At 37.6% G+C, this 20,029-nt stretch overlaps 1 protein-coding gene and 1 long non-coding RNA gene across 5 annotated transcripts in view; one reads left to right on the top strand and one right to left on the bottom strand.

Moving 5' to 3' along the window:
* Window positions 1-15,307, bottom strand: part of LOC118166763 — a 20,215-nt gene extending 4,908 nt beyond the window's left edge. The window contains exons 1-3 of the long non-coding RNA XR_004750713.1: window positions 15,253-15,307; window positions 6,277-6,356; window positions 1,527-1,594 (exon numbers count right to left, since the gene is read on the bottom strand). This is a non-coding gene — a long non-coding RNA (uncharacterized LOC118166763). The remainder of the gene's footprint in view (window positions 1-1,526; window positions 1,595-6,276; window positions 6,357-15,252) is intronic.
* RXFP1 (relaxin family peptide receptor 1) overlaps window positions 4,031-20,029 on the top strand; it is a 59,518-nt gene continuing 43,519 nt past the window's right edge. For 2 of the 4 annotated variants that reach the window (XM_035325910.1, XM_035325909.1), the window contains exons 1-4: window positions 4,031-4,199; window positions 8,220-8,407; window positions 10,710-10,859; window positions 12,049-12,448. In XM_035325910.1, the coding sequence (XP_035181801.1) occupies window positions 12,400-12,448 (49 nt within the window). In that variant the 5' untranslated portion in view covers window positions 4,031-4,199; window positions 8,220-8,407; window positions 10,710-10,859; window positions 12,049-12,399. Of the gene's footprint in view, window positions 4,200-8,219; window positions 8,408-10,709; window positions 10,860-11,933; window positions 12,449-20,029 lie in introns of those variants that run through there. The other 2 variants (XM_035325907.1, XM_035325908.1) reach the window with 2 other exon arrangements.

The following is a 20,029-nucleotide window of genomic DNA, read 5'->3' as shown; positions in this document are numbered from 1 at the left end:
AAAAAAAAAAAGGTCTGCTGACTGTTTCCAAGGAAAGGAACCACTTCCTTGAAGTCATGAGCTCCAACTTTGCAAGTACTCTATTGTATAATCCCTTCATCGTAGTGTCATATCACAACCTTTATACTTAAGTCTTTAGGTGTATACAAGAGAAAATAGACTTTCTGTTACTTCAGTGATTGATAGGGATTGTCAGAGCTCTCACCATAGTAAGTTCTGCAAACTTTCAGTAGCAGTACTGACTTGTGTCGTTTGTTCTATTTTTATATCAGCTTTGCCTGCTGGCTCCAAATAAATTACACATTCACACCTGAAAATGCCCCCATCTTTTTCCATCTCTTCTTCACACTTTTAATTGACATTTCTTTTGAACTATTGAGTAACAATATCCACTAAGCTGTTATGTGGACTGTGCTAAATTTTCACTCGTTACACTATGAAACTTTCAGTTTCATGTGTTTCACATACTGGTTTGGACCTTTGCTGGAAAGGACTTTTCATGCTAAAAAATATAGAGATTTTTGAAGTAGAATTGTTGTGTTTTTGTTCTTTGAAATAAAGGAAGAGAGGTTTTCCAAATTCTCATTGGCAGAATCTGTGGATGAATGTGATTCTGCATTATAGTATATATAGAGCTAAATAGCAAACTATACAGTGTGCTTGACAAATGTTAAATGACATTTCAGGATTTTATAAACCTGTTATAATCCAAATAAAATTGGCACCTCTTGGCTGGAAAATAGTCTAACTAATTGGCTAATAAGTAATAATAGTATATTCTCTAGTCTGAGATGTAATCTAGAGCTCCTTCATCGTATCATAAAAACATGGTCCCAAATTAAACCTGTGCTAATGCCATTGTTAATCATGTGGATAAATGAGAAAAATTTCATAGAATTTCATTCATTTTCTGTTATTTCATAGTCAATAACTGCAGGGAAAAGGGAATAGAGTGTGTACAATCCTACAAGAATTTCCCCCTATTTGAGCCCAAATTTTAAGTGTGTTGACTAAAGCATAGCTTATATAGTGCTTCCTGTGGTAATTTATCCCCCTGATTAATTATTCTCTTTATTAAAAAACCACACATTATTTCCAATTTGTGCTTGTCTGGCTCTCAGCTCTTTACTGCTGCTTCATATTATGTATTTCTGTTACATTAAACAGTCCATTAGTACCCAGCAAAAGTAGCTGCATGAAAGTGTTTATATACCATAATCAAGTTACCTTTTGATCTCTATTTTGATAAACAACAGAGAATGAGTCACTAAAGATCTTTAATTACTTTTTAGTGTTTTCTCAGCATATTTTCCTGGTTTGTAATTCCCTTTTCCACAGATTTTAATTTAAACAAATGATCAGGAAAGTAGGTCAAGTATTCATGGACTGGCCTGTCTGCAAAGATAACCATTAACCTCTCTAATCAACTTAGCCAGAAGTTCAGGGCACTTTAAAGTGAAGATTATTGGGCCAGGACAGCAGGAAGATATCTGACTTATTTATATATATTCCTAAATGTTATTTACCTTCTTGACTGGAGATTTTGCCTTTTTTTTTTTTGCTCTTATGCTGGGCACCTGATCACCTTTAACTTCTGAGTGAAAACATCCAGAAAAAAGAGCATTAAACACTTTAAATGCAATTACATACCAAACAGCCTTCACAATACATTTAACACTAAGCACAGTCCCAACCCTATCCTTTGTTTTTCAATTATGTGTCCAGCAATTTATTTTTTCCCATTGATGCCCCTTTTTTTGTTGCACCTCATTTAGTCCCTTTCCTTATTCCAGCTTTGGGCCTCATGCCTGATATATACCTTTGTACTCATCTTCTGCAATCTGATTTCATTTCCATTTCCAGTACAGTCTCTTCTTGTATTAGAGGGCAACAAATAATACTGATTAAACCCAGCTGATTTTTTTATTACTCTGCCTTTCTTCTCCCCACAATAGCATAGTTTACACTTTTATTCTAAATACTTCATCTCTAAGTAAAGAGTTGCCAGATTTCTTCAGATTCTTTTTTTTTTCTTTTTTCTTTTTAAACAGTATTCCAGAAGAGAGTTCACCTACACAACCCCTGATTTATGATGTCTGCTTTTTTGAAGCTTACTATTTTTATTTTGTACTGCACCAGCTTTTCAAGCCAAAGCTTCCCTGCAGCTGTATTTTCTCCAAACATGTCAAAAGTTTCAGACCATTTTTGTTATGGTTAAATTACATACAGATGCTATAAGGAAGCAATAGCAATCTGGCACATGCAATAAACATGCAGGGAACAATGACTGCCTAAAGGTGGTAGCTTCTTTGTTGAAGTTTTTTTTTTTTTTTTTTTATTGTTGTTGTTTCAACCCATGGGGAATAAACAGAAGAGAAAAACTTGCCCCAGAGGAAAAGCTGCATGGCATTGCAGCAGAGTTGCAACATGCAAAATGTGCATGCAGTCACATGGCTAAAATTACTTGAGCTGAACTAAATGGGAATCTAATGGCAAAAGAAACACAAAACTAATTTGAAGCAAAACAAAAACTTATTTAAAAATTTTAAAGTAGCCTGTCCCATCTAATGACTTTTCATGATTCATGCCTGAAGAAAACTGCTTAAAAAAACTTCTCTATTATTTTAATAAAAATTACTCAACTTCTATCTTGTTGATGATGAGATCTCCTTAGAACAAATTTAATCTGTAGCACTTGACAATGAAAAGAGTTCCAAACAAATAGAATAAGCAGAAATCTTATGCAGTATCTTTCACCTGTCATTCCTTTAAGCAGATTTTGAAAACTTGAGCATAACTGCTAGAAATCTACTGAATTTCTCTTCCCTCATCACTGCCTCGTACACACACACACACACACACACACAACCCCAATGATTTCCTAGACTTTGCAACAGTTACAAAGAAGAATTCCAAAAATCATAGTATCATAGAATGTTTTGGGGTTGAAAGGACCTTAAATACCATCTGGTTCCAACCCCCTGCCAAGGGCAGGGACACCTCCTACCAGACCAGGTTGCCCAAAGCCCCATCCAGCCTAGCCTTGAGCACCTCCAGGAATGGGGCATCCACAGCTTTTCTGGGCAGCCTATGCCAGTGCCTCACCACCCTCTGAATACAATTTTTTTTTCCAAATATCTCATCTAAACCTACCGTCTTTTAGTTTAATGCCATTACCCCTTGTCCTATCCCTACACTCCATGACCAAGAGTCCCTTCCCAACTTTCTTGTAGCCCCCTTTAGGCACTGGAAGGCCTCTGTAAGGTTTCCCCAGAGCCTTCTCTTCTCTAGGCTGAACAGCCCCAACTCCCTTAGCCTGTCTTCATTGGAGAGGTTCTCCAGCACTCTGATCATCCTCGTGGCCATCCAGTGGACCATATTTCTTTTGTTGGGGACCCCAGAGCTGACCACAGTACTCCAGGTGGTGTCTCACAAGAGTAGAGTAGAGGGGGAGATCCCTCACCCTGCTGGCCACTCTCCTGTTGGAGCAGCCCAGGATACAGTTGGCTTTCTGGGCTGCAAGCACACACTGCTGGCTTATGTTGAGCTTCTCATCAACCAGCACCCCCAGGTCCTTGTCCTCCTTCTCCTATTCCATGTTTGACAATCCAGTCTTTCAGTCATATGTAATAATTTTGATGCTGTTATTTTGAGTCAGTTATTAAGACCACTGGAAAAGGAGACCAAATAATTAAAAACTAAATGCAGGTTAAAATACAGGGAAAAAAATAGTGAGCTTTTGTTCAGGACTTGAAAAAACAATTGTGTATTTCATATTCTGAAAATTAACTTCACCATTTCATCATTTCTTTCTAGTTTTTTATCCTCTTATGTTCTAAAGAGGTAGAACAGTAGAAGGATTTTATAGTAAAGGTCAGCTAGGAATAAATAGATCATCACACAAGAATAACCACTTACAACTTTTCCCTCAGAAATCTGTCTTTTGGCAGGTGAAAAGGTGTTATTCTCTCCTTTTGGTTTTCTATGCTGTACTGAATTATGACTGTTGTATTTGTAACTGCAGGACAGTATGAAGCGTGTTCTGCAGCCTTCTTACCCAAGGAAGATAAGAACGGTGATAATCCGGAGCTGTGCTCATGCTTCCTACTTCCTGACGGGGCCCTAGCCTGAGGTGGAGCTAACAAACATGAAACTGCTGGACATGACATGAGAAATTGCTGGCTGTGAGAGGTGACATTGTAAGCAGCTGCTGAATGCCACAGATAGCCCCCTGAGGGATGACTGGACTTCATGCGAGGGGGCAATGAGGCATCCCAGCCTCACCATGCCAGAGTCTGTGCCAGGCACCTTCCCAACTACTTCCCAAGGTAAAGAAATACTTTCTTTTACCTGCTTCAGAGGTTCTGGTCTCAATGGGTACCTGACACCTCCATTACTGCAGGATTCACAAGGCGATGAGATTAAGCTAACTCTCCATAAGTCAGGTTTTGGATTTATACTCAACATTATTAGGATTCAATTATTCAACTATTTCAGCACACAGTTATTGATTCATCTTTTATAATTAAAATTTTAAAAAAGAAAAGAAGACTTTATATATTGATAGAGAAATACAGCTCAGGAGGAAGCCAGCACTACGACCAAAGCATTGAAGTGATACCTGAATCAGGCATGCATAGATCAGACATGCAGTAATTGTTTCTTAGAACTCTGTCCACAAGTTTCTGTTTATTTGTTTTAACATGTGGGGCAATTACAAAGTTCCAAAAAGAATAATGAATGTTAATCTGTATTTCCTCAGAAGTCTGAAGATAAAAGCAAATGGGTAGAAGAGGAGGTAATAAAAAATGTACACTCAGTCCTCTGAGATCGAAACCTATAGAGAAGTACCACATCTTTTAAACACTCAGTAAGGGCTAAAACTATAAAGGGTGTTAAATATCAAAATCACATAGTTTCTATACAAGTAAAAGTCATTGCTACATTGCTGCTTCCTGGTTCCGGGAGACACAGTTTGTTAAAGCACCTGAAAGTTTTATTTCACTTTACTTCAAGAGGATCCAGAAACTAGGCATTCATCTGCCTGAGCCTTCTGAAGACTTAATTTCAGAGCATACCTATGCACCAAAATAGAGTCAGCCTCCATACAAAGCATAATGATTGCCCCTGCTGTTTCCTTTAACATAAGCGTGGGTCAGCACCAACCAGTTTTGATCGCGTTGCCTCTTTTCATGTTGTAGCCCAGTGCTTAAAGCTTTTAAGCAGGATGCAGAAGATTTGGTTCAATTCTCTCATGTCATAGAGGAGCATACAAGGGATCAAGGGGAAGAGAATGAACTATTTCTCTTACAGAAGCTGCATTTCTGAACCAAAAATAATCCCAGACTGAGACAGAAAGAGAGCACAAGATGCAGCATGCCACTGCAAGGCTAGTGGTTCAAGCACTTGTCTAGCTTTTTTTTCTTCTTATCCCTACCATAAAATTTTTTTCTAAAATTAACATAGAAATCAGCCTTGGATAAAATGGAAATAAATAAATAAATAAATAAGAGCCTTAAATGAAGTCTTTAAAGGTATCTTACTATTCATTAGGATTATAGTTTATATTCTTAATTGTATTAGAAAATATAATTACAATAAAATATCACCAATGGAAAAAAATATATAGCGTTAGTCATCCGGACAGTTGGGGAAGATAGCAAATATTTTAACTTGAATTGTTGATTTTGTAAAGCCATCACTCAGTCTTGCAAACCTAGCAATTTCCACTCTATTTAAAAATAAAATCTGAAAATAAATAGGAAAAAAGTCGGAGGTCATAACTTCCTATGGTATAACCATGCATTCTGCATGGTTACTTTGAAAATGTTTTCTCCACTTGTATCATGCACAGTGCTTTTGAACTGTATGATTAAATTGAAATCAATTCCTCATGTTGGCTCAAGCTGCTCATAGAAATATTGATTTTTTCATGCACCATTTAGCTGGAGGAAAGGAAGAAAAGCTTACCTAAAATAAATAAATAAATAAATAAATCTCTTCTAATGTAAACTCCTTCACCACAGGCTATCAGCATGACAGCTGTTCCAAAAACCTACATCTTTCCTAGCCCTGTCAAGCAATTTTCATTTTATGCTTCTCAAAAACTGCAGTATTAGATATAGATAAATGCTGTATTTTCTTAGCTGATTGAATCAAATGTGTACATGCTAAAGAACAAATCGAAATACCACCCCAAACAAGAAATTCAAAGCCCCAGTGATTTTAGGTCCTGAGTATTTACTAACAGTAAGAGAATTTTACTTTACTGGTCACCTGTAATTATATGGTGGTAACCTTGGGATTTCTGAATTTCACAGCTCCCCTTCTGCTCTTTCTGTTCTGTTTTCCATAGGCTGTTGCAAAAAATCAAAATTAGAATTGTAAATTAAGCTATTACATAAAAGCCACTGGGTTAGAAATCATACCTGCTTTCCAACAGGCTGGTTCGTTTTACAGTTTTATTTTCTTCACAATAGTGCAGTGACAAACTGCGGTATGGATAATCCTACAGATAAATCATCATTTCAGCAGCCCCTACTTTAACACAAGCTCCACATATATCCATGGGTGAAATAACCTTGACTCTCCTCTGATGTATGTTTGCATAGGGTTATATATACACAGACGGCATTTCTTTAAGAGAAAACAAATTATAGAAACCTTCCTTTTTTGGTTCTCCCTGTTGCTTGAGAGAAATAATATGCATAATCATAAATTGAGTAGTACATGGATATTAACTTAAGCTGAATCTAGACAAATACATAAACTAGTGACAATATTTAAGTCAGCTGGTGGAAGTTGGACAGGGTTTTTTTCCCAGTGGCCCTCAAAGGCAATGCCTTCCTCATCCATGCATTTACATGTGAACCCACAACTTTCCCTGCACGACGTCTGCCTTTCTGGGATTGACCATTCTGCTACCATGCAGATATTTCTCTCCAACTTTGAAGCTGGCTTTGATAATTCTCTAGCACAAAGTTTCTCATAGTTGAATTATTGAAGTATTTGCTTTTCCTCCTCAAAGCTTTATAAGCTGCATGTTCTTAGAGCTTATCCTCTCAAAGTATGACTTAACTGTCCACAGTTTTATTGTTGATACTATCTCATGTTAAAATATGTAATTACATTGCTAGTGAATATTTTATGAATTTCACATCTTCCAAAATTGTATATTCAGCCATTTTTATTTGGGAAGTTTGCCTTTGCAACTAGGAGCTTTGGTATTTAAAAAAATAAAAAACAGAAAAAGTGTAACCCCCCAAATATGACAGAGATAACTGGAAAAAGAGTCACCCTGAAGAAGCTGGACGTTGTATACAATTTCCATGAGAATCCCAAATGGTATAGTAATTTACCAAAACATTAACATCATGACTATAAAAATGCACAATCATAGAACTAATGTTACAATCTTTAATTACTCAAAAGGCTGGAAATGCTGATTAAGAAAAGATATTATTGGCAAAGCGTGTATGTTTGGTTATTTTGAAAGAAATGTATTCTACATTCCAGCAACAGCTTTGAGGCAAGCATGCTGGTGAGCTATCATTTTGTTCAGTCAAAACAGCCAACTGGAGCTGATATCTGGAGAAAAACAGGGGAAATGAGGGAGGCAGTGAGGAAGTTTGCTCAGACTGAGCACCTTCCTCCGCCCCAGCTAAGATTGCTGGACATGGTCACCAAACCATCTGGCAGTAGAGAGTGCCTTTTGCAGAAGAAAGGAAAACATGTCAGTAACCTCAGAACTAGCTAGATATGCTGCCTGTACACCACCATCTACAGCCAAGCTAGTGACCCATTTTCAAACAGAAAAGGAGCTGTAAAGGAAAGTAATAATCCCTAAGTCCTTCCTCCCCTTCTCTCAGCCTTTTTCCTACAGAAACTGAAACTCATATTCCATGTTCCCCTCTGCATTTACACATTTACAGCGCTGGACCTAGTGAAGGAGTTAGGATCGCATCACAGCTGGGAGGTGGCCTCCCTCATAGGACCTTGGGAAAGCAAGGGGTGCAAGAAGGGTCCTGTTTATTGGGAGAACAGATTAACCGACTGAGTACTTCGTACAATTGCTTTAGCTTCAAATTATGTTGGCAGAACTGGTATCTGCCTCCTTCTGTTTTGAGACATTTGGTGGATATACGTATGTACCCAAAAAAAAAAAAAAAAAAAAAGAAAAAAAGAAAAATGAAATTTAATCTTTACTATATCTCCTTCAGGAGAGAGCCAGCAGAGGAAGGTCTCTGCCTCCAGAAGCAAATGCCAGTAATCCCAGCTCAGCTGTGACTGTGCTGATAAGAAGGTCTGGAGAAGGAAGTGAGAAGTTACGAGATGCTACTGCAGAGGTCCCTGTGTAGTTAGTCTGGCCTATTAGGTCAGCTGTCCCGTGCTCTTCAGGTTTTGCCAGGTAAAGCCTATTAAATCTCTGCAATTGTGCAATAGGGAACAGTAACCTTTATGAAAAAAGAACATGTTCCTACAATACTGATTGAGTCACAAGTGTATGAGATAGATAAATGTACTGAGTACAGCTTATAATTTGGGAAGAGTTGCTGTAGATAAGGTATTTTCTAATCCTTCTGTGCTTACGCTACTTAGATGTTCAGGTAGTTTTCCTATGAGTTGCTTTGCTCTGAACTTGGGGAGTTTGGAAGTGTTAAATAAGGAGTATATCCTCCAAAGGTAACAGTTACCATGTAAAATATAAATGTCTTATTCTCACTCACACAGTCTGCAAAGCATACTGATGGAGCTTTGAAAGCAATGCAAATTAATTATAATTAAGCCAATTAAGTTCATTTGCACAGTTAAATCTTTGGGATTGTAGGATTGACATACATAATGAAGAATTTACATTTTAAGTGCTATGTTCTGAAGCCTTATCTGTATATTAATTACTCATTTTGCTATAATACAAAACCTAAAGTTTGCCCATCAAATAGCTGAGAAAGCAAAAGGTTCGCTTCCTAGGGCATCGTTTCTGTATGTGAACTGTATTTTCATGACAGTGGGTGGCAACGTGGACCCAGCTTTGCTTTCAGTGATCATTCTGCACTTCAAGTGTTTCACTCGGGCAGCAAAACAGCTGACAACAGCTGACAGTATTTTCATCTGAAGATTTCCTTTGCTTAATGAGCAGCTCTTAGGGCTATAAAATCACCATTGACGTAACTATCGTGAGTCCTTGTTTAGATACACAACACAATGCACCCTTGAAACTACTTTTAATTAAACTAAGGAAAATTCCCACATTAGTAAAGAGCAAAAATAATTCTAATTAGGGCTGTAGTACTTAGATCAGCATTGTAACAGGTAGAGTTTATATACGTCTATCTGCTCCCCGTCCCATTGACTAAAACTTAGAGGTACCATTCCTCCCTCCTGTACTGGTGAATCTGCTTGAAGCTTATCAGCTGTAACATTCAACATGTTACAGTCAGAATTTGAGGAAACATTATTAGTTAACCTCCTGAAAGGCTGTAAAGGAATTCTAATTTATTTCCACGGGGCCAATGATTTACAGGTTGTTTTGTTGTGTTGTTTGTTTTTTAATGGTGATCCTTACAATAGTGATGTTTACAGGTATGATTTGTTTACTTGTATAAAATTCCTTTATGTAGTACCTAATGTGAACTGTAGAAAAAAAGACTATGAAGTACTAGAACTTCACCAACAATGCTTATCTAAGTGCCTCATAATCACAAACAGTTTATTCTAAACCCTGTATACTTAATTTGATTTCTAATGCTTTTTAACAGAAACATGAGATGACTCTTCTCAGTAAAATAAAAGTCATAATTATTTGGATTTAGTGAAACAGTTCGTTAATGACTTCTGATAGTTTGTGGCACTGGTGGCACAATGTTAGTTGAATGTTTGGTGTTTTTTCGCCCACAAATAGGTTCCTACAGTCTTAAAACTGCAGTTATAGACCAATGCTAGGTAGCTGTGAAGACAGAAAATCAAGCAGCTAGCATATGTATATGCTCAGTTATCTAATATAAATCATATAAATATTATTATAAATATAATTAATATTCTAATCTGATATTTCTTTTTTTTTCCTATAAGGAATAATAAGACTTGTTTTCTTGAAAACAAAATTCTAAAACACCAACATTTTATAGCTTTTTATGTTTTATGCAGGAGGAAAGTCCTTGTTGCTCTTCATATGCACAACACACAAAAAAAGTTTTCAAATAAGGTAAGCCTAAACTATTTTTCAAAAACTAATAATGCCTACTTCATGTTTTGTTCTAATGATGAGCTTCCATCTCCTGCTTTTTCTGCTCTGTATTCCAACTGTACTTGTTTTTCTCTCTAACTGTATCTTCTTGGTTTGAATATAATTGCACTGAGAGAATGGGCATCTTTTTTTTTATGGTTCTCTCCTAATGTATAAGAAATGTAGAAGATGGAAGATCTCAGTGGATTTTCCATACAGTAAGTGTTTGCAGCAAAATTAACTTTAATAAGTATCCTTGCTAAAGGTCCTTGAAAAAGAGGAAGGCATTAGCTGGAAGTGAAAATTCCCATTGGAGGCAGAATATCAGAAAATATATGTGGGTGGTATGTGTTGCATTTTGGTGTTTTCCTGCTTACTCTGAGGTAGAAAATCTTGACTCTTTTTTTTTTTTTTTTTTTTTTTTTTTTTAAGCAGTGGGTCAGATTTTTTAAGAAACAGCTCACTTATTTCATTGTATTATCAGGTTAAAATATTCCAAAACCACACAAATTCCAATCTTAAATGGAGGTGACTAAATCAGAAGCAGAAGGCCACAAAGGAAGCTGTAATAGAAAAACCATTCTCTGGAACTCTTTTCTAGAGCATCAGTTCTGTCTCATCCTGCAGTAAAGAGGTAGAACTTTTAGTTTATTTCTCCAATTATTTTTACCGAAAGTGTATTTTGGTTGTTCTTCACCTTCCTGGTTCAGCTACTTCCTCTTACTTTCCCACCTTGGAAGTGCTATTTAGAGCAGCAATTCAGATGTCAACCCTTGAATGGCTGTTTTGCAGCAACCTTAGTTCTATTTGACACAGTCCAAAACTAGTCCCCACCTTATAAAGGAAATATTTCATAGGTCCCTAATCCATTTAATCTGTAGACAAGAACCTTTTACCCATTCTACATTCTGTCTTCCTTTATATTTGAAAGCAAAAGACTGATAGCTTATAATACCTATTTTGCAGACAACTTTGCCATAGCAACAACATGGACAGCAACGATGTGGTCTTTGCTTTTTACTATGATAAATATTTTTTTCCCATTCTCTAAATCTGCCACTTCATATATGTGTCCGTGCATGGATGTGCTTCCATAGTCTGAGATGCTTCCTTCCTAAGTACCTTAGGTAGCTGCTGGCATGTTTCCAGTGCTGCCTGACCCATGCCATCCTGGTAAGCTGTTGAAACTATCAAGATTAAAAAAAAAAAAAAAAAATCTCTGAGGGCAGATGAAATTTAGCTCCTCCCCTTGAGTTCACCTCAATGCACTGACTCTTTTTGAAATATATCTTATTGTGCTGGTGTTAGTCTTCACATCATTAAAAAAAGATTTATAACCCTGTGTGAGTATATGTGTGATCGAGTTTAGATAATACTTGCATGATCTACTGGAAACAGGGCCAGAGAGGAATGTCTCAATGTACTTAAATAAGAAGAATCTGAAAAACTTTAGTCCCACACAGTATGTTTCTGAACATCCCTCTCTGCTCCCTCAGATTGTTTCCTTTAGCAATAGTCATGAAGAGTGGTTAATGTGTAAAAATAGTGACATGCTGTTATTGGAAATAAATTACTTTGTGCATTTTTTTGTATTTCAGTGAGGGGCCGGATGGTTAGAAAGGGACTGTTTATAAATTTCACTTCCCCTTACTTGAGAAACCACCAGCTTTTATCTAAACTGTACAAAATGTTTAGCTTCAGACAGATTTGCCTAAATAAAATTGTACTTTTTGAGCTTCTTGAAGTATTGCAACTTTAAAAAAAAAAAAAAAAAAAAAAGACTATTGATGACAATTCTCTGGATCTGGTTGTGTTTTGTGCAGCAGCAGCTTTCCCTGGGGTGGACCTGTGTCCATGCACACAGCCCAGCCCTCGCCTGCCACCGGACAGAGCAGACCACGGCACGTAAAGAAGAGCCCGAGGAGCTGGGGTGCCCCCTGAAACTTTCTCCCCGATCTCTGCTACGGGGTGTGTGTCTGTGTGCCAGGGAGGGGGGAGAGAAGGAGACCTAGTGCAAAGGAGAGCAAGCGAAGAAGCCAGGAGAGAGAAGGAAGCTTGCTTCATGCACTGCTGAAGACTGTCAGAGGCAGAACGCACCAGCAGCTCACTGGCTGGGGTGCAATTTAAGGGACGCCGTTTATTGACTTGATTCATTAAACTGCTGAAGGACAGATATGACATCTGACTGCTGCTTCTATATATTCTTGCTTATTGGAACAAAGGGTAAGTACACCTGGCTTTTTTTCTTTGAACCTTGCACAGCATATAGCTAATAAACTTAAGTAATAGCTTTTTAAAACTATAATATCCCCATGGTATTTTACAGTTGCTCATGGTGATTATTCTTTGATAAAAATCTAAGTGCAATGCAGTCTCTCAAGGTTACTAGCTGCATGTAAGGATCAAATATTTTTGTATTTGTTGCTTTGAGAGTTGCTATTAATAGTTATGAGCTGAAATTCAAAAATAACAAACAGTTTAAACTGCATAAATACTTGGTGTAAATATTTAATGAAGGTACCTATAGAACCAACTCATTTCAGATGCCTTGAAATCCACGTTTCAGACTTCATCCAGCAGTTTGTAGTGATATTGTGCAATGCTACTAGAATTGGTAGTTCTTGCAAAGTAGATTGTGTTCAGGTAGCAGGATCTCTTACTGTCTGATTCTGTGTGAGAAGCAGTGTAGTATGCAGGATGTAGACCAAAAATATTTAAGTTTTACTTCAGATGCAGATCACTTCGGTATGGTGGGAGTTTCACCTGACCTTCTACTTGCTTTAGTAGTGTTTTCCTCATTCCAACCGAGTACCCCCTTTGTAAGTGCTGCTTTCTACTTAGGTAAGGCTGCTCCTGTGCAGCTGCTGATACAGATCTACATGTTGGATTTTTGATTGTTATCATTTCCTTTAGTTGTCATTTGTATACTTTAAATTTGCTTGTTGTTGCACTACTTAATACTTAAGTAATGGTTTAGTAAATTTGTAGCTGAAATACTTTAACAAATTTGTTGATTTTTTTCCAAGGGGTAGCTAACAATGTAAGGTTGAATTCTGCCACCTTCTTTTGTATTGAACAATAACTGTCTCTCTGTTGCTTTTAAATTAAACCCGTTTCTGTTTACCTGTACATATTATGCCACATCAGATTTATAAGGAACATTGCCCTCATTATGAGTGGGAAATAGAGCCCCACTTACAGTTACATTGATGGTTGCAAAGCTCAGTTAAATTTGTGGGAAAACTCTAAGCAGTTCTATTATGTTTTGGAGGAATACATAATATGCTAGCTGCAAGCATGAAAAAAAAAACAATGATATGAATGTATTTGGAATTAAGCAGGCTATGATAATGAGATCTTAACAAGCCTGTAAGCAAAGTATGGCTTCATATGCAGCTGTGTTATCCATGAGCAGTAATCCAATATTTAAAGGTAGCACTTCAAGGTATGCAGAATAAAAGCTAAAGAATTTCAAACAAATTAAGCCTTTCGCATTACTGTTTCTTTATCAAAACAGGAAAATGTTGAGACATTTATACAAGATGTGCAAATTATCTTAGGCGTAATTTCTGCTGTGTTAAATTCATCTCAGCTGTAGAATTTTAAAAACCTATCAAAATACATTAAAGCATATTGCCAATAGGACTGCAGGTGAGGGCTGTGAATGACTACAGGCTTTCTAGTATTGTAGTTATGATGGCCATTATGTTTTTAGGTGTTTATTTGCTCTTCATTTATAGAGTATTATAATCACAGAAGAAAACTGCACGGCTCGTCTAGGTCTGTTGGAAAGCGAGAAGCAGTGCAGTCACAAATTAAAGAGCGTGCATGCCTGGAGACCCTGCTGCCTGTTAGTGCTCTGTTTCGCACCAAAATTACTTCCTGCTTAGTGCCACTTCTCCTGAACTTGCTCAAAGCACAGCTTATAGCTTCACTGCCTTCCGGAGTTTTGGCCAGCAATCCGAACTGTAACCACATTTACAAGTCAGCTGATTTCATCCACACAATGGATTTAAACTTTGCTCAAGTCTTTAACTGATATTAAAACAAACACTCCTTAAGCAAGTATAGCTGTGCTTAGAATTTGAATTTGTAGTTTATGGGCTGCTAGAAGCTCCGTGGCAGAGATTTATTTATTCATTTTTATTTTTATTTCTACAATTCGGAGATGCTCCTAAAGTCAAATGAGAAAGAACTGTCCTACAAAAGTTTCTGTTGCCTGACCTGCCCATATCCATTCACATCTGCTTAGCTTCCCATTCAGCAGTTACAGCTGCACCCAAATAATTCCAATGACTGTTTTATCTTTTCCTGCACCTATAAGTTCCTCATTAAATCTTTATAGATGAAAAATTTTTGTTCCTCATTTAAAAAAAAAAAAAAAGAGAGAGAGAAAATAATTAAAAAGGCAAACAACTAGTGGAAATGTAGCTTTTTATATACCAGCAATTCTTGGTAACTGCCCACACGCAGTAGAGTCCCATGCAGACTGTACTATACCACACTGAGGATTTTCTTTGAAAACAAAGCAGCATCTGCACCATTCTTCAACAGTGCAACACTATCATTTTACCATGGTAAAAAGCAAATTTCAGGGTCAGGTTTTGGCAGCATTGCACGGGCAGTTAGGATACACCTGCCAGGGTGTTCGCCCCACTTGCAAAGCTAGCAGGCTGCTTAGGCACGTGGCTGGCCCCGCACTGGGTGCTGCCACATCTTTCCTGTTAGTAAAATAATCAGCTGTAATCACCTCAACCACCATCGTGCAGGTGCCTGTCTTTAGAGTCACTTTGATTAACCTTCTGGAGACAAAAGGTATTTTGTCCTCCTGGACTTTGGCTGTTAACTTACAAACCTTCAAACAATTCATTAAGAAAATTTGAAGAATACTATTTAGAATTTAATAGTATTTAAATTGAACATTACAATTAAAATGGAACATTAGTATTTGAAACTAAACTATTCCAAGTGAATTGCAGAAGGGATCGTTACTATTCTAAACCTGTCTGTATGCTCTGTGCCTCTACCTGAAGTTTTCCAATCCTATTTCTGCTTGTTCCTGCAACTCTCCTTCTATTTTCTGTTCTTCCTTCTTTATGTTCATTTTTCCTTTCCTTACCCCCCATTTCAAAATGACAAGGAAAACTTTATTAAAACCATCTGAAAGTTGCTAGCCCTTTTTGTGCTTCATGCACATGACAGCTGTTTTCAAGGCTAGGACCTCTCATACCAAATGCTTTCTGTCAAACACAGGACAGACCATCCCAAGTCTTCTGGAGAAGTGCATGTTTATGATTGTGCTCTTGTTTACATCTTTTGTAACAAATTTTAAGACCACTTCCAGATTTGTAAATAGGAAAATGAAGTTACTTCAGCCATTGCACAAGCTCTAATAATCATTGTGTAATAATGATTTTTGGTTAATTTCTCTTTGCTTTCACTTAAGTCGGGCATTAATCCAACTGGCCTCTCTGTGATTAGAAGAAAAATGTGCTTCTCATATTGATGTGTATAACAAAAACTGATGTCTTTAATGAAAATCAGGGATGAAGACAAGATTTCTTGAGCAAAATTTCCTCTAGCTTCAATTAGAGAGCAGTGTAAAACCTATGCAGTGATGAAGTGAAGCTCTGAAAGTTACAGCACTGTCCATTGCACGGGCTGGTGGTCTGCCTGCAACTGCTGTGTGGGCAAGGCTGCTTGCACCTCTTCATTTATAACACTCAGGGCCACCCAACTTGCCAACCTGTCTTAATGCTTTATAGCGACTCTACCAGGCTTTAATCATTTGCTCTGAAATGTAATGTGCAGCGTGGACTTTTTTTATGCCTTGAAAAAAAAGACACTTGTATAAAACTTTACTAAAATCACTTGAGTTTTTCAAGAGGAACTGGTACTTCACCTGTGTTGAGTGCTTCTGGAAATCCTGTGCTAAGCAAATTATCATACCTTTTGCTTTGAAGCAGGTGCTTGAAATTTGTTGGGGAAGGGAATAAGCTTGCACCAGAGTGTACCTTTAACTTTCAGTACAGAACTTAGAGAAATGGCATGCCTACTACAAAGATTTCTCCACCTCTATTATTAGAAATTCAAGTGTTCTGTGCTTGCTAAGCAAAGCCCAAATATGAATATAGCAATTTTCTGTGCAAAGCAAATTGCCAGTGCACCATCTGCACAGTATGAGCTACGATACCAAATCTTTTTATGTCCACAGGTACTTTCTCTGTTGCTTTGTAACCACTCGGAACCTAAATTTTCTGAAAATATTCCCTTTCTTTAGTGACTGCAGTAGAAAATCACTTTTCTTAAAATAATAAGGGCTTCTGCAGTATTCCCCCACAAAATCACTGAGAGATAGTGCTCTTATGGGCCATCCTTGCTAGAGGGGATGAGCCTATTCAAGCCTACTTGCCATCATATAAAAATGAAGCTTCTCCGATAATTTGCCTTAATGCTAGAGACCAGCGTGAAGCTCATCAGAGGAACTGCCACCAGTGATCGGAGGGAAGGTGTCCTGGTAGTGCTGCGTGCCCTATTCTTTGAAGCCATCAAATCAGACTTTGAAATGACTTGTTCAAGGTGTTGGGGTTGTACGAAGCTGAGAGGATCAGGAAGTCATTCTGGTTGTGTTTGAAAGACAGAAAAGATGAAAATGTATTGGGAAGGACTGAGTGAGGAGACTTAAAGTAGAGGCGAAAGGGAAAGGGAGGTGAGACAAGGGAGCAGAGAGGTGAAGGGAAAAGCTAACACTACTTAGAAAGGGAAATGGAAATCAGAAAGGCTCTAAGTCTGAGATGGTAGAGGCTGAGCAAAGGGGCAGTGTAAAAGGGAGCCAGCAGGGAACAGTGAATTAATTAAAGGAAAAGACAAGGAGCTCAGAGGGGAGACTAGAGTACCTGAAGAATAAGGTCAGGGGCTGAGTGGAAAAAGGAGCTGTGCTTGGTGGAGTCTCTCTGCTCTGCTACAAACCCTGTAAGGAAGCTCAGGATTATCACATTGCTTACTGTCTTGTTGCAAAATATCTCTACCTCCTGCATAACACCTCTGCTCAGGGGTTGATAATTAATGCTTTCAGGTCCACAGAGCTAACTGTACTGAACTAGTGGTGCAGTGTGGTGTCATATTATGAAATGTGGGAGGAAAACTGATTTCCTCTTTAAGAACCCAGGATGATACCTACATCAAATAACATTATTAATTTTATAAACTCAGTGTTGGCATCATTCATCTTGATTCCTAAACTTAATTTAGCCTATGTGCACATAGTACATTTTCTTCATGCAGTAGCTCCCCAAGAATTTGTGCTCCGTGGACTGCACTTGAAGAATGAGTGAGAAGTGTGTGGTGAATTATGCTGTCTGTGTGACCAACTTAACTTGTGGCAGAAAAGAAAGGTAAATTGTGAATAAGGCTGGAGATTATAAAATGACGTCTATGCGATGAAGGCAACTGAACTCTGCTGTGGAAAACTGATTTATCTTCCTGTTTCTTGCTCCCAACAGGGATGCTCTAAATGCTTCATAAAAGGAAAATAATTATATGTCAGGTTTTCTAGTTGTCAGCTTGATAATCCTGATGTAGCAGTGATCGTTTCACAGCTGCCACTGAAATCCGTGAAAGCTGTGCTTTAAGTAATCTATGAAGCTGATTCAGAAACCTAAAATTAGCAGAAACATTTGCCATACATATGGCAATGTCTCGGCTCCCCATCTGAGTAATAACGCCTTAACCTAAACTGTAATCTAAAGCAATCTGTGGGGACTTGAAAAGGGAAAGGACTACCTCAGTGAATCTAAAAGCCATGTGATTGTAGGATAAACATCTTGACTAGTCTGGGAAAATTAATAGCAATACAGTTGACAAAGATGATTGTGTTTTTAGAAGTTTAGTCATGAAGGCTCTTCTATCATGAAAGTACACTTCGCCATGTTGTTTTCTCGTCTTCGGTTCCACGGTAGGACATGAATTAACTGTTACGAAGTTTCACCTAGGAACTATAGACACTGATTTGCAGAGACCTTGCTTGTATTCAAATAACGCTACAAGCCTCTAGTCTCTTGGTATTTTCTTCAGATCTCAAGCCTTGTTATACAACAACATTAGTTTTAAAGTGTTTCTCAAGTAATTCCTTTCAAATCCCTCCTATGTCTGGTTTGAAATTATTTTCACTTAAAAATCCTACTTTATCTTTGGTACAGACTTTCAACATCATGCAGAAAGAATACAACCACTTCCTTCTTTCCAACTACATGGGTATTGAACAGTTTGAATTTTCTGCACTCCTAAGGCTTACAAGTCATGTGAGGTTTTTCCTTTCCTGATACATTTCAGTTTTTTTATTATTATTATTTATTAATAGCTGATGATTTCTCTAGAATGCCTATCTAAATATTTCTTAGGTTTTATCACTGTTTGATTTTTGTTTTATTTTGTTTTCTTTTTAAGTTACGTACGTATTTCACATCACTTTCTAGCCAGGTTGGTTTGTCACACAGAAAAACCAACTCGTTTCTCTCTTGTTTCTGTGGATCTGCAGCTTTGGAAAATACAGAAGATATTTTTAAATAATACACAGCTACAAAGGATTTGACCTTACTAGCGAGTCCTGTCAACAACTATTTTGAGTACTGGAGTGTGATCTTGTAAGTTACAAATATACTGTTACTGATACAACTGCCATATTCAATCTATAAAACATAAATATGGCTGGATTGAGATCTCTAGTGAAACAGAAAAATCTTTTTAGGAATTAAATCTTCATTGAAATAATGTATCATAATAAAAAATATTCCATTTTAGCATTTATTCTCCAGATATGTCCAGCAATATTCTGTATATTGTATATAGGGAAGCATTAGGAATTAAAAATATTTGATGTTTTCACTGGATAAGCTACAGATTATAGTATAGGGTCAAATGCACTTAAGGTCTTCCAGTTTTATTTTCTTCTTTTTATTAAAAAAAAAAAAAAAAAAAAGTACGTCACTGTCCTTAACATGATAAACAATAAAAGTAATCCAGTATACAGAGGCATTGATTTTACATGATAAATATCCTTTCATATCCTGTTGCCTGTGATTTAAGATGTCTGTCAAAGCATTTAGCTACAGAAAGCCTTTGGCAATGCTGTGTTGCAATACTCTGCCTTCTCAGTCCCCTGTCTAATGGTATGATACAGCTATCGTGCTTGTGTGCTAAAAACCCTGCTGAGACCACAGCTGCCTTTTTGCAGGCATCCTTCTGAATGCCATGCCCCATAAAGCCTCCTCTTCAAGCAGGCACATCAGATGTGAACAGAGACCTGGCAGAAAGGTGTGCTGGGATTAGGATGATGGAGCAGATCACGGTCAGAGCAAGCCTCTCCTCCTTCCAGCCCTGTCTCCTGCTTCCTGTGCCATGCTAGAGGTGGGCCACGATAGTATTGCTCTAATTTAAGCTCCTTCACAGAGTATGCTTTCATGTGTGTTGACAATGAGAAAATGTTCAGTGTCAGGAAAGGGCTTCATAATGTGTTGATTTAGCTGGACTGGGTTTGAGAGAAAGGAGGAGGTAGAGTCAATGTGGGGGCTACATCCATCAGGAGCCCATGCAAATATATTGTTTTGCCAAACTGCATCTACAATGGAGACGGACTTCTCGGTGCAGCTGCTCATTATCTTTTCTAACTTCGTTGTAAGCAATTAATATCCATGTAACTTACACCTATGTGCTGCTAATGATCTATTTACATTAATGATTTTGTATAATCTAAAGGTCCATCTTGAAATCTTAATCTGCATGCACGTTTCTAGAGTCTGCAAAAGA

The sequence above is a fragment of the Oxyura jamaicensis genome, chromosome 4 (genome assembly GCF_011077185.1).
Source record: "Oxyura jamaicensis isolate SHBP4307 breed ruddy duck chromosome 4, BPBGC_Ojam_1.0, whole genome shotgun sequence".
Lineage (NCBI taxonomy): Eukaryota > Metazoa > Chordata > Aves > Anseriformes > Anatidae > Oxyura > Oxyura jamaicensis.
The sequence above is the reverse complement of the archived record's forward strand: the minus strand, read 5'-3'. Positions and strand labels throughout refer to the sequence as shown.